Genomic DNA, 17,628 nt, shown 5'->3' with positions numbered 1-17,628 from the left:
GACCTGCAGTTGTTCCCAAATTACCTGGTCCATTGACCCTGGGCTCCTCATCTCCATAAACGCTCCCTCGACTCCAACGAGCCGTCGGTTACCGAGGACTTTCTTCCGCATCCCAAGGCAAATTCTTAACCGGCCGCCGAAGGCGTCAAAACTTCTGTAGATCACCCTCAACTCGAAACGGTGTGGGGGGGGTACTTGCTGTATCAGGGAAGAGAGGGACAGATCACTTCTTGGAATCATTAACATGGCTTCGACCGATATCCACGAGTGCGAAATCGTGGCGCTTGCGATTTAGCCGTTCATTTCGTGATTTTTATGATTTCAGCTGTCACTAGTGCACGTGGGCGCGCACGTGCGACGGCTGGTTTCAGGTAGCTGACGTGTATGGAAGACGGGCTTGAGGCTGCTCTATCGGGATCGTATATGCGCGCGGGACTGGACTGTGACGCGAAGAGGGGGAGGGGGGCAGAGATCCATCTGTCGCGCTTTGGCTATCGGCTGAAACACGGATCTTCAAGCGCGCTCATTGTGACTGGGCGTAATTGCAAGAGACACGACGGTTTGGCGCGCTAAATGATTAGACGTGTGCACAGGTTGTATGTCCAATATCTTTGATTGGTGGAATCCGTTTTTGGTGATGTTGATTGCAACGAGGTTGTGACTACCAATTGACGCCGTAAAAGTGCCTTGCTTTGGCCTAGCCTACTAGTTCGTTTGATTCCACCATGGTACGAAAATAAACTCGAATAAAATATGAATAAACACAGTCTCCTCATTGGATCCATTCTTATCTAGACTGGCGCAATGGTGAATTTTAATCCGGGACCTCTGGTCATTATGAAAACCCTATAGTGATCAGGGCAATGGCGGAAAGTCTATTGGTAGCAACAATCTGGCGACGTGGATTGACCACTTCATCTAAGGAAATTAGATCCGGAACCAAGTGATTGTTCTAGGTGAACAGCTGAAAGAGATTGCATATCATGCGGTAATTGGTCAAACTACAAAAATCTTACGAGCATTTCAGCTCCGGCTATTCTAGCAAAACCCTATATATAGCACGATTGCAACACAAAAGAACGGAATGAGAGGTAGTGATCAAACAAGAAATAATGTCCAGTACGAAAGCAAGGCGTGCCTAATAGGAGAACTTAGCAGCTCCAAGAACCCTGTGATAACGTGAGTATGTGGCCAAGGAGGGGTGACTGAAACGCACTGTGGCAGGGGGGCCCTGAGACTGATAGGCTGCGGCCGGTGACTCGCCCAGGCATTCAGAAAGAGTAACCATTCTATGAAGAAATAAAAGGTTAACTACTATTCCTGACTCTAGTTCTATGAGCGCTCAACTTACCTGTAGCCTGCAGCTTGAAGCTTAGCGATTGCATGAGGGAGGATATCAGTCTGAGGAAATCACAAGTAAGTATCGCGACTAATCAAGTATTCTATGGAGCCGGACATACGCAGTAGGCTCTGTAGGTGGATGTGGTCAGTTACCTCCCTTGTTTGTGAGAACGCAACTTACCATAGGTCTCATGGTTAAGTGTCAGGATATTTGAAGGGCGTCGCGCGGTAACATCATCATATCTCCCTTTGGAAGCAGCCGCGCTAATGCCTGGCACAGTCATTAGGATACACTGCAGCCCAACCTAAATACCTCCACTTACCAGCCGAATCACCGCTATCAAAGTCCCAGATAGCGCTAGAATGATGTTGAGTGATGAAAATGGTGAGAATTGGTGAATACTTACACTTTCTGACCGCGAACGGCGGAAGCTCGGAGGACGTTATCTGAAGCATATATAAACACTCCATCCTAATGCTGTTTCTGTTACCGTACCATTGTATTTTCCAAAGGGAGGACGCATATATGCGGGATTAGCGCCAATGATTCTCATTAGAGCCTGTTCAACGCGCCACATCTCATCGTGAACTTGGTCCCAAGTGAGCGTTGTCAGATCTTTATGACCCCAAGTATGAGAGCCGATCTAAGAAGGGGCGATCAGCTGCAGATACCATCTTGGGTAACAAATCAATTTACTTGATGGCCTTTTTCATAGAGGTATTTAATGCGGTTCACGTTGTCCGGATGATAGATGCACTGATCTAGGGAGGGTTACACATGTTGGAATCGAAGTCCGATTTGAATGACTTACAGTTGTTTCCATTAACAAAGAACGTGCTACGGATTAAAAGAAATGTTAGCTAAAGTATCTATCTCGAAACGTAGGCCATATGGCTGGAGGGGGGGATAGCGGAATCGGCCGGGGCCACTTACGCCTTTCCACCAGCCTGAAGGATTCTCTCCGAGATCTCGTATGTATCTACATACAACAAGTCAGCAGAGTAAATTGATGTGAATATGTTGCTACGAACATAGGTAAGGGCCCTAATTAATAGAGGGTGAGCACAGCAGGCAATTTCAATAAGATAAAGAGAGCGTACATCATCAAAGGTAAGGGCCACAGTATTCGGGACAGTGCATTTGGTGATGACCTGATATGCAAAAATCGGGACAATTAAGAAACCCAGTTGGACAAGAGTTCCAGCAATTTGGACTACGTACTTGAGCCAGTTGGCGGGGAAATAGAGTGCTATTTGTAGGAGCAGCCAAGGTACCCAAGAATGAGGATGCTATAGAGCTAACAAGGGCGAACTTGACAAATAGCTGCATATTGAATGAAAGTATATAAAATGACTGTGATGCGACACCGGAAACTTGAGATATGGACTCAAAGCAGGGGACGAAAACAAGCTTAAGGAGTCTTTGAAACTCGGGTACTTTTTTTATACTCCAGTGGCAAAAAAATCAAGGGGTTTGGCACTGTGTTCCGCAAATGCATATGGGGCTTGGCAGGTTTGTGGCTGAAGGTCTTCTTCGATCGGCTGCTGGACATTGACTAAAACTGTCATCAGCGCCCGGGCGTAAGGTCTTGGTTTATTTACTAGGAACCATGTTCTGTCGTGGATATTATTGCCAACAAAACTTTAGCATCTAGGTTCGAAAGCAGTGACGGCACCGTGGTGCGATAGGATCCTGAAATCAGTATATCAACAAAAGATACCTTTTTTCAGTATGATATGGGCTGAGAACTACAAAGTCAGTATACCTTCCTTGGCATGAATTAGTCCAAGGGAGAAATGACACTTAAAGTCAGTAAATATTGACTTTGCTTGCAGCTCGAATTTTACTTAAACATGCATACTTATTTTCGGTATTTAATCTTGTACTGTACGGGTTCTGGGATCAAATAGAGATAGAACAATACGCTAATAGTCCGGGCAACTGTATGCGGACCCAGAATCTAGGCATCAAAAGTCCCAAGACTTGCCTATATTTACTGCTGTTGATTAATAAGGCGAGAGGAACTACCAGTAACTCATGGCAGAACTAAAAGTGCAAGTTTCTTGCACACAAAAAGCCGCGCCTTACGTGCAGAGCGTTAACAAAATTCGGCCACCATCCATGAATCGGTACATCCAACTCGCCCCTGTGTCGTCTAGCTGTGGATTGTGAGTTTAAGTTTTGGGGCGCGGGTGCTTGGTAAAGACTCGGCGCGGCGCGGACTTTTCGTACTTTGAGGGCCCACTGCGAACGTGATGCGTAACTATTTCTGTAAGAGTGAAAATTCCACTTATATGCACTAGTACATAGGCGAATGATATACTCCCTTGCACGTACAACTATGGTACGACCGTATACAATGTTACCGGCATGATTATAGCAACATGAATATTGATGTTGTTCATATTTTCTACTCTATTGAAGTTTAAATAATTCTTTCATGTTTTTCGGACCTTGGGGTAATCCTGCACTCAAATGGACGAAGTACTCTGGGCGAGATACTTTAAAAGCCGCTGTTAAACATTGTATGAAGTGCTTACCTAACTGCCTCGTCCATTGCTATATCAGCCTTCATCGGCCTGGGTCTTCCTTCCACATCCACTGGGGGGCGAATATTAAATACTGAAATGATACTGGCCATTGTCAGAAACATTGTAGCATCCGCGTGGTGTATCCCCGGACAGATTCTGTGTGCATCAGACAATTTAGTAGGATTAATTAATCAGCTAGTCAGTTATACCTTCGGCCGTATCCGAATGCAGGAGCATCAGGAACTGCGGGATCTAGAAAGCGATCGGGGTCAAAGCGGTCTGGATCCGGGTACACGGCTGGGTTGTTGCTTATAGCCCTGTTCGTGGGATGAAGAAGAAGTACATACTGAGCGTTACTTTATGCACACTTACCAGGAGTTGCCGATGCTTTTGTTAAATGAGTTTTTGTCACTTCTAACATGCAAGGGCATGTATGTTAGACTTACACGATGGCACCTTTGGGGATGTAGTACCCTTTGTACATATCATCTTGAGTACAGGCATGAGGGACAGCTATGTGACATGATCAGCGCCCATGGGCCGGGTTGAGACGGCTGGATGACATACCCAATGGAAGCGTTAACTTCCAGCGTAAGACCTCCTTCATGACACATCTGACGTAGCTTAATGAATCCCAGTCTGAAATCCTGGGAAGACGAGAACCGATGGTACCATCGATCTCGGCTTGCGCTTTGGCCTGGATACCTGGATACATAGCCATCGCCATGATAAATACCCGGATACTCGAGACAATCTTTAAATAAATGAGCTCATGCGACCAATAAATAAATTGAATAGTCAAACCTACCGGGGTAATCCCAGCTACATAAGCGTCATACGTAAGTCTGGAGCTAATGGGTCCAGTGTACATGTGAAGACATAAACGCACCTGCAAATATAGCGCCACATGACCATCTAATACAATCTTCCAGTCCACCAATGCCTAGTTCCGACTCTTGGTGCATATACTTAGTTAACAATGAAGAAAGCATAGATGGAGCCGCTGACCCAGTTGCCTAAAGTAGGGGCCAGGAGTTAAATGCCGCACGTGAAAGGAATGCGTTGGTACTCGCCATTCTGCTCTTTGTCCATTCGAATGGCACATGCAGCATAAGGTCGCGCTGGCGGCGCCACTCGTTTGCCTTGGCTTTCCATGTAGCTCCTGGGAACCACTCAGGTACGTACTCAAGCCAGGGTATGGTATTGACGAGGTAGTCTGTGGGGCCGTTATGATGTTGATAATTTTACAATCGCATGTACTCACTTTGAACTATGAGAGCCTGGCTGAAACCTTGAACCGCTGTATCCACAGCTTGGAATAAGCTATCATCTTCCGACATCATCTCATAACCGTAGACAGCCATGAGCATTGTTGATCCTGCCATACTGTAAAGGGTGGTGGGTTGTAGCAGCGGCGAACTTTGTCTAAAGCTGTTTCCTACCGTCTAATCTGCTGCGAAAATTCTGTAGGCTTTACCAATATTCTTTGGATAGCAGAACGGGTCTGTGTCTCTATCAGGGACCATCTAGCGTCGCTCGCAGCTTTTTGGAATGCCTCATACGTCAGTTTGCGCTGAAATCTCCATCTTTCCCCATATCTGATGCTACCTGTGCTATGCCCCCACCCCACTCTTAGAGGATGCTGTCAGATTTTTAATGCAAACTAGTCAAACTTGGGCCTCACAGATTTTCACTCGATACCATAGGGATATATGGGCGATCAGAATATATCGATGACCGCTTGATAAGTAGCTCATCAACTGCATCTTGTGAGTTCAACACAATAATAACCTTTCCCGGAAGAATAACAGAAATAATGTCGCCTTTTCAATGTCAGTTAATATTCACGTGGGACACGATGTTAACTATCCTCACTTTTGAGCTCTAGTCCCCAGTCTCTGTACGCCCTAGGCTCATCTACCAGCTTCGACATAGCACGCAAGTTGCCGATGAGTGGATCGGGTGAGGGTGAGGGTGGTAATGGGCGGTGTGGCTTAGTCCGCTTTGAATAAATCCAAATGGAAACAGCGCAAGAGGTGGCTAATATGCATGTATATAATGTATTCATGGAATGAAGTTGTCGATGTGCGGATTGGGTGCTCTTTACCCCATCCCGCTATGTGTAGGTTTATATAGTAAGGCGATTGCCTACTCAGGATTTGTTCGAGGTCATGACTAGCCAACTTCAGGTAACAATGAATGCAATCTCAACAGGGTATCCAACGAACCTGATTTATACCCTTGATTGATCAAGGTTAAGCAATTGATATTGCGTGCATTTCCATAGTGGAATTGCCTTTGTGCTGGTTGATCAAACCCTCAGAATGTTGATACTTGCTCTACTATAGTTGTATGGGTATACGTTTGAGAAGATAAAGGAGCTGTGCTGAATTATTTCAAATGATTGAAAGATACATTGTGGCCCACAAGATACCCAAATATCTTTCTGCGATCGTGAAACCAATAGTCCCACCCCGTCCCGCGCGCTCCCCTTCTGTGCCAATCTTATTCTTCTCCTTTCCTTTGCTATGTATGTAGCCTCGCTCCAGTAGAGCCTCGGTGCCCGACTATGTGTTCAGGCCTGAGTAATAAATTGCATTAAAAAAAAATCGTGAAACCAACGCTTCCGGTGGAAGCCAAACCTAATTTAAAATTGAATGGTATTCCTCCGCTCAAGCTGGCTTAAGAGCTTTGGCGGATTTTGCAGAGAGCTACCTAATCAATACAGGCTTCAGTTGGCAGAAGCAACATACACATAAAACTTGGCGATGTAATTAAAAACTTTGGTAAAGTACTCATATGTCTGTTAAGTATGCGATTAATCGAATCCAACGGGCAAGTACCTATGAGCTGAGTTGGTAGATCTGCAGGGTCCTCTAGACTTGATATCCCGTATGGATTTTCAAGGCACGAGCTGTGGGACTATAGGGCCCACAAACTATATTCTATACTTGCAAGGCATGGTATCCTGTCGCAGTTTGTAATTGTTTGCTTATCAGATCTCCTTTACTTTGCTCAGTGCACTTTTTGTAGTGCCTCAACTCAGTTTCCCGCGAGCAATTGGTGTCTTTCGCATGTGATCTCTAAATATCTTAAGTATTGAACCCAAAACCCCTCCTGCGTGACCGCACCACGGAGACAAATAATGATTTACATGAGTAAAAAATCAATACGGGCGGCTATTACACTCCATCTCACTCGCTCCCATTCAATAGCAATAGCTGTTCTAATTACCAACCGTAACAAGCTCCATACTTAATGGGCCTTGCCTCGGCATTCCTGCTGAAGATGGTGTGGATTTTGTTAACCTTGGCGTGCTTGTCAATCATCAATTGTTCGCGTACTTTCTAACTAGAAACCGCAGGACGAGCCTCAGTGGGAGGCAGATTTTGAAGGGCACCACGGTGTTACTTAACATAAACCGCTCTGAGCACATGGGGGACTGATTAAATGGTAGCAAAAAGTGTGTTTATATTGACTACGCTACTATAAATGCGTTACTAAGCAGTTTGTCTGGATGCTTGAGAAGTTATTGAAACAGGCAGAGGAGCTTAATATGCCCCTATCGTTATTTACCTTGCATCTGATTCTGGTCACCCAAAGCTTGCCCTAGGCTGCCCTTCTCACGAATCAAATTCAGTTTCAGCCAAATAAACATGTATCAACCTGCCTATTGACGTTTCCTTCAGCAGACCATGGCGTGACAACGGTGCTTGCTGCCACTATATTTATTATCACACATAAAGATAAGTAAATATTCAACAGCCTCACAATTAAATACCTAATCCCACCTATATGAGTGCCCCCAAGCCTTCAATCCGGACAATTGCAGTCTTGGGTCACCCGGCCAACGCCCCTAGGCCACCCGCGGACGCTCACGGGTTCCCTCACTTGTACCGTGTACAGAACCCACATAGCACAAACAAAAACGCGCCATGCGGAGGCACAGGTTAAGTAGAAGTTAGTGATTAATTACTCTGTTTGTCCCACACCCCGCTTGCCCGCTCCCCGACTTTGGTCTCCTAAGAGCTAACGTTTACTTCGTATAAGCAATGATTACCCACCAAACTGTATGACGGTTCAATCGGTGATGTGATAGCCTAAAGAAAAGACCGCCACAACCTCCGCCACAACCTCCGCCACACCCCGGTGGCGCAATGGCTCTCATTTGATTAATAATCAGGTAATTAAAACCATCTAAAAAGTTTCTAGACTAGATATCAAACCTATGGCTATCACAGCTTATCAAGCCAAATCGGTAGTTTCTCTTGATGATAGGTTTGACCTGCAAGAGATTAGGGGCAAGTATGCAAGCTAAAGTCATGAGTATACCTACCGTGACTTGTAGCGCGATTTTAGTTATTCGAGTCGAAACCTGGTGCTATATGTACATGTGATCGCCAGTTGAAGCACCGTGGTATCGAAATTTCGATGATTTGGGTTGCCCGATCGTTATTTAACCAAATATTTATAGCGTAGCAGTTCCTCCTTAATTTAGATTTTGCGCAGTAGTGCTACATATAATATATCGACTGGGTGTTGCTGCAGGGCGCCCTAACCTCTCGTTCAGCCGGTCTGTGTGTTCTTCCAATCTACAGTATATTCATATTGGGAGTTGAATCAACCATGTGCGTCGAGTTGTACTTTAAAGAAACGCGCGATGTATGTTGTTCGCGCAGACCCACTAGGCAGCTAAATGTGGCTGAGGCATATGTTCAATCCCATCAAGGGAGTCCCTAATTACGATCCGATCAAAGGTGATACAGTAATGTCATTAATTCTGCTGTGTAGTGTGTGCATCAAAGCAGGGGAAAAAATTAAACGGCAATTATACCGCATGCCTGTTTGCCAACCTACCTTCAAACAAACATGAGCGTATTTAAAACAGTATTTACCAAAGGTGTTAAGACTTATATATTATAAGGGTACAGTTTTACAGATCGGCCGGTAACGGTACTGGTTTCGATCGGGAATTGATCAGTGTAGATCAGTAGTACTGAACCGGCGGTACCCGGTACGTCGTTTTCGCCTCGTGTTTAGTGACACCATGGCGTACCGAGCCCGATGGCACCGATACCGGCACGATACGGCTAGTGATGTTTCGGTCCAGATTGTGGACAGCTCCGTAGGTGCAGATTGCGAAGGGTAGGAACGCACAACGTGGCGTTACCTGCATGTTCTGGAAGATCGGGTTCTGAAACTATGATTAGATGTTCGTGCCGGGCTCTTGTTTTTGCTTACGCAAGGGAGCCTTGCTGTAAAAAAAAATTGGAAGCAACTGAGTTAAGTTAGGTGTGAAGTGCACTGGCTAACAATTTGCCGCCCATAAATAACGAGGCTGAATCTCCAGAACCTTTCCCGGTGACAGGTCGAGATTGACCTCTGGTAACCCAGGCAAGCAATTGCCCAATTTAGTAACATGTAACCGAATGTACATGCATGATCTGAATGTTCCGTGGCCACGTGGGAGCTATACCAAAGGAACATGTGAAGTGGCTTGATCACCCTTTGTTGACTGGCCTCGGTTGAGAATACACCCTTACATTACAACAAAATACTTCACATTCTTTCTCAGTCATGGGGTTATCAATACAGGTGAGCGAATAAACGCACTGAAAGCAAACAGCGGTTGCAAGACCGGCTCTTATAACTGAATATCCTACTTTTAAATGATAGTATTCATAAAAAAAGTGTGATAAAAACTGAATACTCCAAACGGGGGATGGGTAATTGTGGAGCGTATGTCGGTCTTGGCGCCAGGCTGGGGTGAATACATAGAGCAAGTACATCCCGAACAAAAACCCGCCTCGCTCGACGAGGATAGAATTTTGACGCGCTGTTAATTGCCCCTGCTTGCTGTAAAGCGATAGTATGTTACACGGTCCGGCTATTCTATGTGTTTCATTTGACGGGTCTAATTCGGCTGTGGTTGTCTATCCGTATGGTAACGACATGAAACACGCTGGTTTGGCGTAACTACCGAGATCCAATTAATACCAAGTTGCTATTGTGAATTGGCATGCTTTGGACAGAACTTGTAACTCGGTGAAATATCATACTTTTAGGTCATAGGCCGCCGGCCACGCTTAGTTGCAGTTGCACAAAAATTGGAGCTTTAGGAGGAATTAATAATAATGACATGTATTCAAAATTATTCACCCGATCCCGGATCCCGTCGGAGTCGAAACCTGTCAAACAAAGCTCATGCTTGCTCGTGCATACAAACAAATGAGGTGCACCCAACGAGTAGGATGTGGTCATAAACGTAAGTTGAAAAGGCACGCTGCGTCCAGGGCCACTACAAGTTTGCGCGCGCGGCCAAGATAGACTATCCCCTGTCAGATATCTCTGTGGGGTGTTCCTTTTGCAATGAAGTGGGTAGTAAGTGGAGCTTATTCCCCACGGCTGAGTCTGACTAATATCCGCATCTCATGTGCGTAATGGCTGAAACACGAGGCTCCGTTGCTCACTGCGCGAACCCATTACGGTTAGAGTATTTAATTCAGATGATTGATATTTGCGGACTTGCTTTTCGTGCTGATAGGGGAACTACTAAATGAAAAACGCGTGCATGAGCTACGTACATACGATCGCATTAATCATAGGAAATCGTTCGTAGGTTAGATCTTGCGGGGTAAGGCTATCGATGTCAACTCCAAAGACCCCTGAATGGCATACAACTTGGTAGACAGATACACGTAAAGAGTAATACATTGTCAACGCATACGTTGTATAGTGAAATGAATGTAACAAGAAATGCAAAGCCATTAGCCCAGTGTGAAATTACTTGGGGACGAAGGCTTTGCACATGGGTCTCAACTGCCGGTTTGCAACAGTGAGAAAACTTCGGAGATCCTCTGTTCATTTCCTAGAGTTCCCGAAACATCAAGTGGAGCTTACCAAAATGGCCTTACGCCTATGCGCAGCCGAGATGCCCCGCCCCTAGGCTACATGCCACGCGACTTCGCCTAGTGATGTTGTGCAACGTAGGGACCCGGGGTGAGCGTCGTCGGAGACGGGATGGCTGTACCCGGGACGGAACCAGTAGAAAATTACCCGGATGTAGACTCTGTGGGCTGTTATGGAAGGTTGTAATCTGGGTTGAGGACCTGGAACACAAGGGATGTTTGGTGGCCAATTTTTCTCGACTTCGATCGATTTGGAAAATCCCATCGCTGATCTAGCCCTCACACATCCTATGATTAGATGTCGTTCCCTATTTGGCAATTATCTCCGCCGGCTGGGGGTCACACCAAATTCGTTGGTTTGAGTTTGTCTTATTGGTTCGTAAAGTTCGTGAACAGGAAGGAATAAGAAGGAGTAAGTGTTTGAGAATAACAACAAGGGATGAGAAAAACACACACACACACAGGAAACGCCAAGAGTGGTATCGGTACGTACAATTACAACAGACAACAGGGTAGGGTGAGAGAGAGAAAGGGAGATATGGTACAGGTACAAGAATGTCCGTGAGAGATAGAAGTAAGAGAGATAGAGAAGCAAGCCCGATGAGGGAGGTTCAATGCTAGCCCAAAAGATTAGGAGCGGGTCGATGCGATTCGAGAAGGGACAAGTAAGAAGTAGATCAAAATCCGAGCAAGTTATGAAGTCCGGTTTCTGCGACGGCACCCCATTGGTTGAGACCCATAACCCAGAGCTTAAACCAGACACCGGCAGTGATAGCGCCAAGAAGGCAGCCTGCACCAACCTGTGACATGGTATGGTGGTGAAGACCGACGCGAGATAGGGAGACACCGGTAGCCCATGGGAGTGAGATGACGGAGGGGATAACGCGGACGTAAGGGGAGCTCGGGAAGTGCCATGCAGGGTGAATAGGCAAGAGATTGGCGGCTAGGATGATGTATACAGCATAGAATGTGATCGCAGCTGAATGGGTGCTCGGCATGCTAAGATCGGCGGGACGTTTCAGACAGGGAAATCCGGCTCCGAGCAGGTGTACGTACCCATATGTGACCTTGTCAGTTCCGACCGGCCTTGGCTGGCGAATCATACGCTTGAGCTTCTTGGCGAGCATGCAGACGACGATGACACCGAGGCCAAAGTAAGCAATGCCGGCGGCACGGGTGAGCAGTACGAGTACGATAGTTGCCGAAATGAAAAGGGACTGGGTCTGAGAAAACAAAGAAACATAGCCTGTGAGTACTTGCTTTGTACTAGGTGAGTGATTGCGGACCAACCTCCTTAAAAAGCAACTTGAGGTGGGGGAACTCGTTGAGGAAAGCCTCACAGTCCAGATTGTCAAGTGTAGTCAAGAAAGACATTGTGGGGGAGTGCTCAAAGGCTTAGGAGGAGATGTGAGGAGGAGATGTGTAACTCGGTGCATCGTCTGGGATCTTTTTATGCCAACGCTCGAAACCAGAGCCCGATTTCATGCGTGCGGCAGAGGCCGCTAGGGGATCCGGGTGTGCGGACCAGTAAGGGTCCTGATCGTGAACCAGCGTCATGGCGCAGTTGGCTCAGCAGGCCCTAATTGCAAATTGGGGAGGTGTTTCCCAACACCTTTCGTCACCACGGTCTACACCAGTTGTATCTGTTGGCCTAGAGCATAATGTGAGCGGATATTCGGTAGCCGAAAATGTAGTATAATTTAGTTGAGATTCAGGTTTTCGAGTGGAGGGCGCACGCGGCAAAACCAATCAGACTTTCTGGACGAGCGTGGTGGACGCAGCGACCCACACTTTCCAACGCGTCCAGTCGACCGCGACAAGGCAGAGGCCGAGCTCACACTTAATATAAAGAAAGCCACCAGCCCAGAGGAGAGTGCTCCAAAGCAAAAACACGTGCGAAGTAAGTTCTCGATAGAGTGCTATATCGCCCGTCCCTTCTCACCGCCTTTTCGCGATTAGAGTGTATTGTATATACATGGGACTATCATTCATCCACGTCCATATGGACCGGCCTCCGAGTCCAGCCCATTCTATCCGATGAGGTTCAGACATTCAAGGCGCTCATCACTGTGCACAAGGTGCTGCAAGAGGGTCATCCAGTTGTAAGTCATCACATGTTATTTGCCACATAGACGCGCTAACGTTGATTAGGCACTCCGGGAAGGCCAAAACCAGACTGGATGGCTGGAGACATGTGCTCGCACTATTGGCAGTGATGGCACGCGAGGTACGTCTTGTCGGTGCTTTCCACTCCCGATTTTCCTCTCACTGCCTACTAGGTTACGGTTCATTGATCAGGGCATATGTCGCATTCATACTATCCAAGCTCCGATTTCATCGGACTCATCCAGAGTTCAATGGCATGTTCGATTATGAGGAATACGTCTCATTAAAGAATATCGACGATCCAAATGAAGGGTAGGGCATGGACACGTCTTATCTTGACTTCACTATACTAACATAGTAATCTGCCTCGTGTGAGTCTAGGTATGAAACGATCTCTGATCTGATGAACTTGCAAGACCAAATCGAGTCTTTCCAAAAGCTCGTGTTCTCGACCTTTCGTCACTCGGTAAATAATGAGTGCCGGATATCCTCGCTTGTTCCTTTGGTCAAGGAGAGTTATGGAATTTACCGCTTCGTTACTAGCATGTTGCGTGCGATGCATCGGCGTGCGTATTCTTCCAGATTCTCAAACTGATCGCCACTAAACTCGCACGATCTTCCCTTCGACCCCCCTTCTATCGGGCTATGATATCCCCCCATCGCTCTTTTTAGGAACCGACGTTGGTGACGCACTCGAGCCACTCCGGACTAGGTATAACCAGCAGCACTATAATCTACGCAAGTTCTATTACGAATGTTCTAATCTCAAATATCTTACTGGGCTCATTAATGTCCCGAAACTCGGACAAGACCCCCTTCATTAACTGACAGCGGATCGGCGCCCGACCTTCCCAAGCGCCCAAAGTCGACCGCGGCCCCTGCATCGCCTCCACCCACGGCACCGTCGCCCGATCCAACCGCGGCGCAGATAGCCGAGCAGGCACGCATGCTCAAGGAGTATGAAGATCAACAAGCTGCGTTGATCGCTTCCCGCCAGGCCGAGGAGACACGCCGGCTTGAACAGCAAATGGCTCAGCAGCGCGAGTTTGAGGAAGCGCAGCGCCAACAGGCGGAACGGGAACGCCTTGCGCAAGAGGAGCTTCTGCGTCAACAGCAGCAGGCTGCCCAATTCCAGATGAATAATCAGGCAGCGGCGCGATTGCAAGAGATGGAGCGCGAGATGTTGGGCATGCGAGGCCAATGGGAGCGCGACCAACTGATGCTCGAGCAATATGATCGAGTAAGTGGCTAGTCCATGCGCCACAGGGCCCGAAGACTTAACATCTACCGCAGAGAGTCAAGGCACTGGAAGGGGCGCTCAACACTACCAATGCCGATGCATTGGCCCAAATGGGCGGCAAAGACGAGTTGATTAAACAACTTCAGGACCAGGTCACGCTATGGCGGAACAAGTATGAATCGCTGGCGAAACTATACTCCCAGCTGCGCACCGAGCATCTCGACATGCTTAGTAAGTTTAAGCAAATGCAGCTCAAGGCCAACTCGGCACAAGAGGCAATTGACAAAATGGAGCGCATGGAGCGCGATATCAAGGCGAAGAATCTCGAACTAGCTGACATGATTCGTGAGCGTGATCGGGCGCGGTTCGATCTGGATCGTATGAAGTCGGTAAGTCTGGTTGATCGGGCAGTGTAGAGGCTATACCAGATCTAACACCATCGCCTGTAGAACCATAAAGAGGATATGGACCGCCTCCGCCGTGACTTGAGTTTTGCTAATGAGCGTGCGGAGGATGCAACCCGGAATAAGAGTTCGAGGTATCGACTATGATGACCAAATACAATCGTCAGCTCAACGAGTTGGAGGATTCACTCAGGGTAAGCCCTTCATCACTTACATTAGTTCTACCTTCAATTAAATAACTGGTCCCGAACTAATAGGCCAAACAAATTCAAATCGACGACCTGCTCCGGAAATTGGATGGGCAAGATTCGGCGGTCGAGCGGCTCCGCGAAGAGAAGGACCAAGAGATTGCTATCCTTCAAGAAGAAATGGATAGCACCATTCAGAAAATGGCCGAAATGCAAATGGATCTGCAAACGGTAAGGCGCACCGACCTTTGTTTGTACCTGTGATCTGACCCTTACGCAGTCCCAAGGCATTGTGGAGGAGACGACGAATGCGCAAATCGATACGCTCATCTTGGACAACCGCAAGAAATTGAATCAAATCATCGGTAAATATTTGTCCCTCCCCCTCCGAATCACCCGGCATTGACGGCAGTCCAGATTCCATCTTGCAGAGCTGTGTCCAAAAGATGGATGACGCTATCTATGAGCTTGAGTCGCCTAACCAGAACGGGAACCAGAACGCCACTCCCGAGTATACATTGTCGATGATCGAAAAGGCGATGAATAACGCGACCGAGTTCGCCATGACCTTCAATCTATACCTCGGAGGCGAGGCCGGCGGAGATCACGTCGACGTAATCAAGGCGGCAAACGAGTATGCCCACGCTCTGTCAGAAGTTCTCCTCAACTGCAAGGGAATTACTCGTTTGGCCAATGACGATAACGCTAGCGACAAGTTGATTGCCGACGCCAAACATGCTGGAGACGTTGGCCTCCGCTTCTTCCTCAACCTTCAGTCATACAAATTGGATCTCATTCCCCAATCCCAGCGGACTGAAATTCCTCTCCGCAACAACGTCGAAGCTCGCGGTGCCCTGACGAAGCTCACAGAAGCTGTCGACAAGCTGGTTCCCAAGGGGAAGGCAGGAACTCGCACGAATGGGACTTGGGCGATATGGTCGAGCAGGAAATGTTGGGCGCTGCACGCGCAATTGAGGCTGCTACCCAACGTCTTCAACAACTTATTGACCGCCCACGCGATGCTTCACGTTTCAGTGCTGTCGATTTGCAAGTCCACGACTCGATTCTCGCAGCAGCAATGGCAATTACGAATGCGATTGGTCGCTTGATTCAAGCTGCTACCGAATCTCAGCAGGAGATCGTCGCTCAGGGCCGTGGCTCAAGCACCACCCAGCAGTTTTACAAACGTAACAACCGCTGGACCGAAGGTCTCATCTCGGCGGCGAAAGCAGTTGCCTTTGCTACCAACTTGCTCATTGAAAGTGCCGACGGTGTCTTGAGCGGCACTCACTCACTGGAGCAACTGATTGTCGCTTCAAACGAAGTTGCCGGAGCAACCGCCCAGCTGGTCGCTGCCAGCCGCGTCAAGGCTTCTCTTATGTCTAAGACTCAAGATCGTCTTGAGTTGGCTGCCAAGGCTGTTACTGAGGCATGCAAGGCGCTCGTACGACAGGTTAAGGCTATCACTGCCAAACAGATTGAAGCAGAGGATGTCGATTACAAATCCATGGCCGTCCACGAGTTCAAGGTCAGGGAGATGGAACAGCAAGTGGAAATTCTCAAGCTGGAGAAGGAATTGGGTGCCGCGCGTCATCGGTTGGGTGCGATGCGGCGCGCTGGATATCATGCAGAGGAAGAGTAATCGTATGTTGTTAAACGTCATTCATAGGCCACTGATACTATTGTTTTACAAACACTGTAATACCCCAACTGTGAATATGACGCTATTTTAGGGAGCACATGGGAATAATACATAACATAACTTTGGAGACCGGAAATTTTCTGAAGTGAATGCGTCACTGAATGCTTTTAGATCTCGACCTTGACATCATTACGATTGGTGATGTGAATATTAGTTGTATTGTGGTAAGTTTCCTAGATGGCCTCAAATCTAGATGCTGTTTAATTGAAAATTCGATAAAAGGATCTATCCATCGCGTGTTTCAATCTACAGGCGATTCCATGCAATTGAACAAGTGTGTATTTAATAATACTGAATTTGGAATCCCCTTTGTCTTTTAGCTATGTTTTTCTAATTTGTGAAAGATTACCCAAGAACTCGGTGTGTAGTCAGTGTCCGAGATTTGATTCGGTCCGACTCTCCCCGTAACTAATAGCCGATTTTCACCCAGCCGGGCCGGAAATCAATATACAACCCCTGTATGGGAACCACCTTTACGTGTTTTCATGAGATAGACCCACCCATCGAATACGTAGAGAGAGAACAAGGCACATGTATACGGGCTTCATAAACTGATGTTAGGGCTGTTTGACAGGGCATGAGGCCCGTGACGTCTTACATCTTAGGGCACTCCTTTGCCCACCTCCACACGAGGCATTGTGGCCACCGTTGACGCCACCCATTTTGATCACAATCTCCTCGGGTTTCATTTCGGGTGGGGGGTGCCATTATTGGAATAGTTCTACTGAGATGATCGGCGATGATAATCAACGAAGTGGGAGTCTCCTTTTTGCTTGCTGTCGATCGCATTTCAGTAAAATTCCGTTCTCCCCAGCCATGATGTTTTGCGCTATTTTCACCCAGGATGTCGTTGGATGTGCGAAAGTAGCGGAAAAAGGGCGGCAGCACGTGTTCACATGACTATGTCCAACTGACTTGTACTGTATCAATATTTGCCTACGGCTAGGTCAGTTCTTTGACTTCTTTCGTCCATCCACGCATCCAAACATGTGAACAAGAGCTCTTCGTCGTGGGAAATGGCCAAATATGATCAGGGTGCGTGCTTCAAGGAGTTATGTATGCATCCTTTCGATTTCTTGTCGACTTCGTAGTATTGTGGCCAGCATCCCCGGCCCTCCATTCCCTTGGAATGCAAAGGTCTATACGCATATAGAGTTACGACCGCTTTATATAGCGATATGTGCATTACCCGGAGCTCATGAATGCC

The 17,628-nt window shown here is 47.3% G+C and overlaps 4 protein-coding genes across 4 annotated transcripts; 1 reads left to right on the top strand and 3 right to left on the bottom strand.

The window, feature by feature from the left end:
• Nucleotides 1-1,151: 1,151 nt before the first annotated feature.
• Nucleotides 1,152-4,600, bottom strand: RhiXN_11778 (chitin deacetylase; the record flags this gene model as incomplete). Its single annotated transcript, XM_043331593.1, has 19 exons — nucleotides 1,152-1,169; nucleotides 1,217-1,289; nucleotides 1,352-1,401; nucleotides 1,457-1,470; nucleotides 1,523-1,612; nucleotides 1,665-1,699; nucleotides 1,749-1,788; nucleotides 1,838-1,985; nucleotides 2,039-2,103; nucleotides 2,154-2,179; nucleotides 2,276-2,321; nucleotides 2,374-2,386; nucleotides 2,443-2,493; nucleotides 2,564-2,639; nucleotides 3,883-4,029; nucleotides 4,083-4,190; nucleotides 4,246-4,260; nucleotides 4,320-4,386; nucleotides 4,441-4,600. 19 exons carry the CDS (start codon nucleotides 4,598-4,600, stop codon nucleotides 1,152-1,154), a joined length of 1,242 nt encoding a protein of 413 aa, XP_043185103.1.
• A 289-nt stretch (nucleotides 4,601-4,889) lies between these two features.
• On the bottom strand, nucleotides 4,890-5,258 carry RhiXN_11777 (O-methylsterigmatocystin oxidoreductase; the record flags this gene model as incomplete). The annotated part of the gene is made up of 2 exons (XM_043331592.1): nucleotides 4,890-5,089; nucleotides 5,138-5,258. 2 exons carry the CDS (start codon nucleotides 5,256-5,258, stop codon nucleotides 4,890-4,892), a joined length of 321 nt encoding a protein of 106 aa, XP_043185102.1.
• A 6,200-nt stretch (nucleotides 5,259-11,458) lies between these two features.
• Nucleotides 11,459-12,155, bottom strand: RhiXN_11776 (uncharacterized protein; the record flags this gene model as incomplete). The annotated part of the gene is made up of 3 exons (XM_043331591.1): nucleotides 11,459-11,780; nucleotides 11,838-12,004; nucleotides 12,072-12,155. 3 exons carry the CDS (start codon nucleotides 12,153-12,155, stop codon nucleotides 11,459-11,461), a joined length of 573 nt encoding a protein of 190 aa, XP_043185101.1.
• Nucleotides 12,156-12,336: 181 nt separating this feature from the next.
• RhiXN_11775 (endocytosis protein end4) lies at nucleotides 12,337-16,361 on the top strand (the record flags this gene model as incomplete). Its single annotated transcript, XM_043331590.1, has 15 exons — nucleotides 12,337-12,444; nucleotides 12,486-12,681; nucleotides 12,741-12,883; nucleotides 12,933-13,008; nucleotides 13,061-13,199; nucleotides 13,246-13,258; nucleotides 13,304-13,353; nucleotides 13,719-14,127; nucleotides 14,181-14,516; nucleotides 14,577-14,607; nucleotides 14,658-14,725; nucleotides 14,789-14,950; nucleotides 15,000-15,084; nucleotides 15,137-15,568; nucleotides 15,604-16,361. The coding sequence occupies 15 exons, from the start codon at nucleotides 12,337-12,339 to the stop codon at nucleotides 16,359-16,361; spliced, it is 3,006 nt and encodes a 1,001-aa protein (XP_043185100.1).
• Between the last annotated feature and the right edge of the window lie 1,267 nt (nucleotides 16,362-17,628).

The sequence above is a fragment of the Rhizoctonia solani genome, chromosome 12 (genome assembly GCF_016906535.1).
Source record: "Rhizoctonia solani chromosome 12, complete sequence".
Classification (NCBI taxonomy): Eukaryota; Fungi; Basidiomycota; class Agaricomycetes; order Cantharellales; family Ceratobasidiaceae; genus Rhizoctonia; species Rhizoctonia solani.
This window is presented reverse-complemented; position numbering and strand designations above follow the sequence as displayed.